Source organism: Galleria mellonella, unplaced genomic scaffold, assembly GCF_026898425.1.
Source record: "Galleria mellonella isolate WM207_F2 unplaced genomic scaffold, CSIRO_AGI_GalMel_v1 utg74, whole genome shotgun sequence".
NCBI classification, from domain to species: domain Eukaryota; kingdom Metazoa; phylum Arthropoda; class Insecta; order Lepidoptera; family Pyralidae; genus Galleria; species Galleria mellonella.
This window is the reverse complement of record NW_026442147.1, coordinates 1272633-1282534: the sequence shown is the minus strand read 5'-3', so window position 1 is coordinate 1282534 and position 9902 is coordinate 1272633. Positions and strand designations below refer to the sequence as shown.

The window sequence follows — 9902 nt, the reverse complement described above, 5'->3', positions numbered from 1 at the left end:
GATAGAGCTAGCAATAGAGCTGTTAGAGTTCCATTATTACCATTTCCTTTTCCCTAAAATCAGAAATTGATTTGTACACAATAATTTAGGTTCTAACATGTGATGATGAATTCCCTGTCGATGGTGAGCGGTGCGATAATAAATAGGGCATTATTTCAAACAACTTATATTTTCTCTGGACCACTTGACTATAAAGTAAATAATAAATGCATAAAATTGAGTAAGCAATCAAAAAATTTATACATTTTTTATTAGAAAATAGTATTTATATAGCCCTAATTTAATAAAATATACCTGGCTAAAACCATACCACAAATTCAGATTCTGGCAATGATCATAATGGCTTTGGAATTTAGTTAAAAAAAATACAGACGAATTAACAAGCTTTCTTAAAATAGCTTAAAATATCTCGATTCGGATTCAAAATGCTTATTAATATCATACAAAATAAAATGCGTAGGTAAGTAATTAATAAATTACTTTATTTAAAATGAAATTATATTCTTATTGTTGGTTTCTATTTTGATTCGCTATCCGATTTCTATAACAAATTATTTCATTAGAATAACGATATGTTATACTACTTCTTTTATTACAATTTATTTTTAATAACAAATACGAATCGCTCGATTAGTAAATGGAACTTAACCATTATTGAGCTCTATTTGTAAATATAAGCAGTTTCTTAAATCAAAGATGAAGTTTCCTATATTAAATATATTAAGCAGAGTCCTCAAATAGAGTTTCTAAGTCACCATACAAGAAGATCTTCTACAATAGTTTTACATGCTCCTCTAAAAGAACTAAAACCTAAGTTACCATTTAAAATTGTTGCTATCATTATTTCAATTTTTCATCATCCAATGCTAAGAACGGTATTAAGTCTCCTATGTTCGAAATTGCAATGAAAATCTTATCATTTATTACAAAACACATCAATTGATACTTCATTGCAGAATAAGTAAAATTATACTACCTACATTGTCCAAGTGAATCATAGAAAATATATGTGCAAGCAGAAACTTATATGAATAAGAATAACTTACATCGAATCTTCTTCCTCTACTTCCATAATATTAGACATAACTGATGGTTTTGGTGCAGTTCTTGTATATATACGTCTTGGTCTATAAAAATCAAATATAGTTTCTGTGATATTATTTGATTGTGGAGCCTTTCTGCATACACCGTAACGAAGAGCGAAATTAGGAGTTATCTTTACTCCATAGTATATTGCTAGCAATGGGGCCGCCAGTCCTTTTACTAACAACTATCATTTCTCCTCTTATAACAGGATTAGATTGTATAAAATATAATGGGATAAATGTAAGGCTAACGTTTAACATGACGTTTTATTCAGATTCATTATCTGTTACCCACTAAAAAAACTGTACAAATCTGTTATATTATATTTTATACGGATTCATACACTACAATTTATTACGATATAAATACGAAATAAGTCGTAAAGTCAGAACCCGTATAAAGTGACTCTTATGAGGTATTCGTTTCGCAATCCTATAGCAGTCTATTATAAAATCTCTTCCTTATATGCATAATTTTTTTATTTATTTTACTTTAATAGGGAAACATACAATACCTATAACATATAAATAGTAAACACAGCCATAACATAAATCAGTGAAGTTTCCATAATAATCAAATAAACGAGAGCAGATGATTAATATATATATATACTTAAAAATACAAGAAAAAAAAGAAATATGACAATTACAATTTAAAAATGATTTTTTCTTCTAAATATGTAAATTATTTTTATAGTTTTATATTATCTATACCTATACATGTTTATAAGATACAGTCGAATACGTGCCTAATCGAGAATAGTATGCCTACCACTAGCAATAAAAGTTAAGTACCTATTATTACATTTATTAGAGTGTAGGTACTTACATACATTATTAATATATAGAAATGTTGTAATATACTCAATTATAATGATAACATAATTTTATTAAGTACCTATTTTTTTTAAAATTCCACGATTGAATATGGGTTTCCCCCCATATAAGGAAAACAAATCCACTTATGAATAAGACCAGAGCGTGAAAACACCAGATTTGTTTCCATGTAACAGGAGTATTCTAAAATGTAAAGATACTCATAAGTAAATATACATATTGCATTATGAAATTCATAACACAATTACTACCCATTAGAAAAATATTTTTTCCTAAAGTCCAATATTTGATTAACAGAAAGCCGTTGGTTGTAAGCAAGCAGCTACACAAGTATTAGTGTGATATAGAATTATAGTGTTAAACCACTTATGTGTAAAATGTTGAATAACCCTTTATAACATTTATAAAACTAGCCCTACATATAAGCTCGTAGGCAAACCCAACTTCTTGGTTAAAAAATTAAAAATAATAGCAATAAAATATTTGAAAAGTACTTTATATTTTTGCGTGACTTGACCAACACAAAACGATAGAATAATTCCAGAGATATTTCCGACTATTTTTATCACAGTGTTCACTGAATTGACATATGTCGGTGTTAACTCCTGCGAAAGAAATATTGAAAAGTAAAAATTGCTATATTTTATAGAAATACCAGAAATACCCAATAGAATTTTCGTACATAACAGAGGTCCAGAGTCAGGTCCATTCCGGCGGCGGTTAAAGTGACAGATATCGTCAATAAAATAGGCCCAGGTACTACAGGGAACAACCAGGTGACAAATACAAGAAGTCCCGGGATCACGTGAGCTGACAAACAAAATTTACTCTATATCGCGTATTTCAGACTAGTAGTAGTACAGACCCAGGGCGTGCGTGCATGTAAAACTCTTCTAGAGAGAAAACAAAATTTTTTTACAATTGGCCAAATTTAAAGCAAATATATATATATATATATATATATATATATATATATATATATATATATATATATATGGTGTCGTATGTATAGTATGTATGTATGTATGTATTGATTTCTTCAGAGTCACTCAATAAATCGTGATAATGATGTGATGATAATAGAGTGCCAAAGTTCATCTTCATAGGGTACCTCTGTTCCATTTGAGTTTCTGGCGTCAAGCAACTGTGCTTACAGGGCTGTACTTCGCTTTAAATAGCGGTATATGGCAATAAAATTACAAGATGTGGGAGCCTTAATTTTTAGTAATGACAACGCATAAGAAGAACTTACCATCTATTGTCACGATATACTTTGTGATGCACATAATATCACTTTTCATATTTATAGACGACGGTCATCACTTTCCATCAGGTGAGCTTGTTTGACATTTCCACTTACGTAGGTACATAAATTCTAGTCACTAAATAGATCTATTATTAGCACATGTTTATTTGTATACTAAAATATGGATACGTGTTTTTTCGCAGCTTCGTAATAGGGTATGGGTAGTGTGGAGAGTCCTAAAACCTGTACATTGGGCTTGTTTATTTTTAACCATATACTTTTGATGACCTTCATGGCACATTGATGCTTTACGTAAACGAGTCCCGGCTTCGTTTCTCGGTCGAACCAATTTAGGAAACGAACTTTTCTGAATTAGCTCAAGTATAGGGGTTCTTGTTCGCCCAAATATATTTTTTTTTTCTTGAACTAGGGAACAACATAACATAACAACATTGAATATTTTAACTAGAGGACCAAACAATAGGCGAAATTGTGTAATACTTATATTTGTATAGAAATGTTTAGGTATAAAAAAAGTATATACAAGTCATTGTTACATCTGTTTTATATATTTTAATTTAAAAAATGTATACTAAATTTTTAATATATAAAACTGATTGGTGTTAATCGGAATAGTACAACTCAAATTAACTTCGATTGTAATAAACATGAACTCTATTAAGCATAGCGACAACTAATAATGATTAACATATCCAAAATACGGATTATGTACATGTAGGTTGGCTATAAGCCAATATTGACTCGATAAACTCCCATAGTCCGTACAAGTAAATGCCTCTCCACTGTGTTGTAAAATATTTACAAAAATTATTAGATGTACCTTACTACCTTTAATGGATATAAAATGAAATATATTTGTTATTGAGATAGAAGCGAATAAGACGAATGTGAAGAATACGATATGACCCTTAAGTATACATATGAAGTCTAAAGGCAGTCTAAGGGGCAAATGAAAGTAAGATACCTACGTGTTTGTTGTATATTATTTGTGTAAGAAAAGTTCGCATAAAAGAAATGACCATGAAACATTAGATAGGTTTATTCTTTAAAACGATAAATACAATATAATACCCACAAACGACACCAATAGCTACATTTTACTTGTATATCTACATGTAAATCTGAGCTTAATTATGAACTCATTCAAATGATATATTTTATATTTATGTTTTTTATATTTCTGATATTGAAAATGTCACAAAATTTATTCATCATCATCATTTAAACCGTTATCCGTCCACTGCTGGGCATAAGCCGCCTCCATAGACTGCCATAAAGAATGATCCTGAGCCATCTGCATCCACTGACTCCCTGCAACGCATTTTAGGTCGTCACTCCATCTAGTGGGGGGGATCGTCCTACACTGCGTTTACCCGTACGTGGACGCCACTCAAGAACCTTTCTTCCCTATCGGTTATCGGTTCTTCGAGTTATGTGACCAGCCTATTGCCACTTCAGCTTGCTTATCCTTCGAAGGATAAGGGAATTTTATTACAAAAATAAATACTGTATGGACGTCAATATTTTACTTACATACAATAATAAAATACTTCCTTATGTGCTTAATTCTTTTAAGCTTCAAATTGTGCTTATACCAATGAAATGTTTGTATTACAATTGTGCCCAATACCAACCGGCAGAAAAACGGCAAAGCTGTTAATGCTGAAGCCTGCATTTATATTAATACAAAATATTAATAAATAATAACACAATATTAATAAGCTTACTGCCCATAGGAATATAATACAATGCTGTAAAATAATATCACTGGTTTCGGTTTTCCTAGGTTGAAAAAATAAAAATTAAATACTTCTTTATGTGCTTCCTTATATTACTATAGGGCTGCTCCAGTTTTCGATGAAGAAATGTAGCCATATTCTACCTCCTTAACTATTAAAAACATTAAATGTTTTTAACGACAAAGTCAGAATCTGACAAATATACCGCCATAATTACTGAATATAATTTAAAATTTTGCTCCAAAATATAGCTATTTCAATCGTCATAAAATTAATATCGCCAACATGATAGTAATATCTAATTGAATAAAAAAATGAAGATATCGCGTAACATTCACACATAAAATACAGGCAAATTGGGAAACTCCTTTCTGGACAAGTAGCTCATGAAGAGATATTTAAAGTTATATAAACTATATATGTAAATACTTACGCTATAAATACTGTACTTGACTATCTTCGAGTAATAAAATGGCCCATAAATACATAAAGAGATAATCATCCAAGCGTACCCAAAATTCAATATACACAGGGCCCAAAATGGAACAGATTTTAATATTGATTTCCATGGTGCCTGAGAATTCATCAACTAGAATTTTTTAATTAATAATTTTATATTACTTATTGTATCAAATGAATATTATTTCCAATACCGTGCTTCACTTTTGGTAGATAGCCAGTTACATTTTTATCGTTATGTACACATCACATAACTCACTTAAAAATAATAAATACATATACAGTAGAAAAAACCTTGTCTAAAGTTCAACTTTCCAAGGACAAAAATAGCGCAAATACCTACCTAGGTATCTCAGTAAAATTTCATTTTTCATAACCACCAAGTCACCGGTATCAGTTAATGAGTTTAATAATATCATACATGTACAATAAAGTATAATTGTAAATTCTAAATTTAGTTATCAGAGCGAGACCACTGCATCTTCGCGGCTATAAAAACTACCAATTAGATATTCTGCATTTCTATGCCAAAAGTATACATTTAGTAATATTAATTAAAAGTACGTCGAATTTATAACCTAGTTTTTATTATATCTAGACTCAAATAAGTATTACTTGATATACATTCTTTAAAACTTACAATTTTAACTGCTAAAGCAAAAATAATCAACTTGCCTTAATTGTGAATATTGTACCGATTGTATTAGTTAAATAAGTAAATTCTTCATTTGATATATACGGATGTTTATCTGGTCGATCCGTAACCACAAAGAGCCATAAAGCTGACCATGTTACTTGCAATACACCAGATATATAAAAACCCACTGGCCATTGAGAATAGTAGTGCACTGCAGCACAAATAAGGAAAGTGGAAAATGTTCCTGTTGTAATTCCTGGAAAATATGTAAAATCAATAGATCTATCACGCTTCAAGTTTATTTAAATACAATTCGGTATGGCAAACACTATCAGTCATAAACACGAACAGCATCATGGTTATCAGAACAATACTATGAATATTACAGAATAGACTGTAACGTCCATAGAACCCCTCGTGTAGAGCTATTTATTCCAAAAGTATATATAGTTAATATATTTCAGCTTTCAAACCGAAACATACGGCAGTAACACGAAGAGAACAGGTACATATGCAGACGACTTTCGTACAAAAATTATTGTTATATGTTATACTTACCCAAATTTACACTTTATATTATGGAAAATAGATTCAAAATATACAAAGCGCAACAGTTGTAAATGTAGCGCAAAGTTGAAACTGTAGCTTAAAAGATAAAAATGTAGTATATAAGTTGTAAATGCAGCTAAAAAATGTAAATTCTTGTTTTTCATTGATCGAATACACGGTTACTATATTGTTTAAATGAAAAATATTTCAATAATAAGAGTGAAAATATTTAAATAACAAAATTAGTACACTACAAAGAACATAGTTCTAATATTCTAGTAAGTGATAACATCTGTATTAGAAGGTCACACATCTCCATATTCAAGAAAAGACAAGATAAATAGATCTTATAAAAATGAAGAAATAGTAAACTAAATAGATGTATGTTCATCAATTAGTATATCTGAAATATAATTTGTGTACGTATGTATATCTGTTATTATGTAATAATGTATGTCCGGATCTCTAACCAAAGCTGAAACCGCTTGATAAATTTTAAGGTATAGTTTGATAGTTATTAAGTTAATCTTACCACAATAAGCCCACATAAAATGATTTCTTTCTATAGGCGGGACCCAATGTCTCAATACCTGTACCATGCTGGGTTGCATGGCTCCCTGTATGTATAAAATACTTTAAGGTATTTGTATATTTCTGTATATTATAAGGTATATGTATTTATACCTTTGTCGTAACGAAAAAAAGACAATAATACCCATTCATAAAATTGAATTTGTTTATTAGTTGGATAAACAACATTAAATGATAAACTACATAAGCTGACGCCATATCTGATGGAAAGTGACAACTATCGCCTATAAACATAAACATAAACATCATCATAGTTATTATAAAATACACTATGATGTATATGGAACATCGCATGTATTGCCATTCCTGAGGACTGAGATGTTATGTGCCTCTATACAGAGCTGAATTAATCATGTCAGGGCCCTTTTTCTTTTTTTCTTTCTTTCTTCAATATAAAAAAGTTGATAATATTAATAATTAAAGGTTTGTTAAATGAAGATTTGCTTCAAATTAAATTATTACTTAAAGTGATTTTCGCGAAAAAAACTTTGTCGGGAGGCAAGGCCCCTAGCCGATGAGAGAGAACATAGGCCTACACTGCTTAGTGTAAAATTTAATTAATTTCGAATACCAATCCTGCTATTTTTCAGGTCGACCTCCACGCGGTTTCCCCTGGAAACAATCGTGCTAAATTTCAGATGGACGATCACGAAGGGCTAACTGACCTGCTTTTTCATTCTCACCTATCATCCCTCACTGGTGCCTCGCCAACGTATACCGATAGTGCATTATCATCTCTTAAAAAACCCTGCTATTTTCCTCAATTATAAATAAATCCTGTTTAATAGTTGCGAACGAAACTAATGATACCAAAGCTTCGACTTAAGACGTAATTTGTCGACTTACCATTCCATTAATGTTATGAGGAAAAGTAACACTTAAATACTTACTGCGCAAAATCCTTTTATGATGCGTACAAAAAATAAAGCCCAGAAGCTATAGTACGCTGACGCCGGCGTGAGACAGCTTAGTACACCCGATGTCATCCCAGCGATCCCCACTACCCATGTAGGGCCAAGCCTGTGACGTGTAACTGGTTTAGTTGCCTTTGTGGTTCACAGTGCTAATTTTAACGTGCAAAGATGATTCACCCTGTACCGGTATAAGGCCATGCCTGGGACAAGTTCGGTCAAAGATCTCGCATTCCTATAACTGGATTTTTTCTGGATATTTCTATTGCGATGAAACGTCGAGAGTGACAGTGTTGAAATACATTAAGGACGATGGTTTGACCGCGTTGTCACTAATACGTTACATAATGATTAAAAAGTACCTTGTAGTTAAGGAAAAACCCAATACGCATTTTCTTGGTGAAAGTATAAGTAGATATTTATGCATTTGTTTACATATACTTATGTGATGGAGGTACTTATATACAATTTAGAACACGTCAACCGGAAGAAATAACATTTTAATTTGTTTTTTTAACGGCTCGAATGAATTTCATTCGAGTTGCGAGTTTACATTTACCTGTCTCCAATATTGTGAAAGATAGGGAAACAAATGCAATATCCTATGTGATAAGCTGAAAATAACTTCGCCACTTTCATATCATTCCAATTAATTAAATGTAGGGCATTCTGAAAGAAATGATATGGTAGTGAGCTTGAGTAATAAATGGGGAATAATTTAAGTTTTATATAGATGTTTTCCTCGATTGTTTTAAAATTCTATATTATTTTTTTAATATTAACATAAAAATACTACTTTCTACTTATACCAATAATATTAGCTTTAAATAATATGAAAGTTAGTAAGGGTATTTATGCTTATAGCTGTTTAAGCATAGGCTTATGCTTAAACAGCTGAAGGATTTGAATGTAATTTAATATACACATGAACCACGTTCTAGATCAATACAACGGAAACTACTTTTTTAGTTATAAGCACTTAATGAACTATTGCCAGTTACGTATACTGTATCACATATAATGTAATAAAAATGCACATAACCAGTGCATTCAAGTTCTATATTCACGTATAATGCAGTAGTCACTGCCCCAACACCGATAGAGTCAATGACATAAAATATTTTATTTTTTAAATGTGAAATTTTGAGTCTATGCAAATTTATTTTATATTACTTTCAATATCTATCATTCTTTCATTTCTTGTTACTTCTTATATTAGAGGCAAAGTAAAATTTTTTAATACCACAAAGGCGGCAAACATGCATACAACCCGTCTGATGGTAAATAATCATTGTGGCCTATGGACGCCTGCAACACTAGAGGTATCACGTGCGCGTTGCTAACCCTAAAGAAACTTTAATACACTCTTTTTTAACAAACTCACTTATCACCAACTAATCTCTAAGGAAAACCTTGGCAGGGAGCATTACAACTGTTGATTAAATAATACTAACCCCAGACACAGTACCAGAATTTCTTTGAATGTTAGTGTTATTGTATATGCCATTGTCTTCCCTTTTTGTTATCTGAGCCATATCGATTATATGCACACTTAAATTATAACGAACAATGTAAATTAAAAAGTACCCTAGAAAAATCATAACTCCAATCTAAAAATAAAATATGTAAACATTTTATGCTTTTTTTTAGATAATAATTAACAATACTGTTAATGTCTTGAGCGCTTACTAAGGCACGAACTCTGATTTTAAACATCACTTGTAAAAATATGGCGTTCACATTTGTACAAAAATATTTACATAGAGCCATAGCCACATGGATTCTAATATAAACTGAATGTACAAAATACGTAATAAAAATAGGGGA

General features: G+C 30.8%; 1 protein-coding gene across 1 annotated transcript; it reads right to left on the bottom strand.

The window, feature by feature from the left end:
- Positions 1-819: 819 nt before the first annotated feature.
- Positions 820-9807, bottom strand: LOC113516212 (sialin-like). Its single transcript, XM_031908844.2, has 12 exons — positions 9765-9807; positions 9530-9685; positions 8635-8744; positions 8055-8184; positions 7106-7190; positions 6063-6280; positions 5362-5517; positions 4723-4858; positions 2605-2732; positions 2417-2527; positions 1984-2105; positions 820-1127 (listed from the first exon to the last, which is right to left on the bottom strand). The coding sequence occupies exons 1-12, from the start codon at positions 9789-9791 to the stop codon at positions 1043-1045; spliced, it is 1464 nt and encodes a 487-aa protein (XP_031764704.2). The 5' UTR covers positions 9792-9807; the 3' UTR covers positions 820-1042.
- Between the last annotated feature and the right edge of the window lie 95 nt (positions 9808-9902).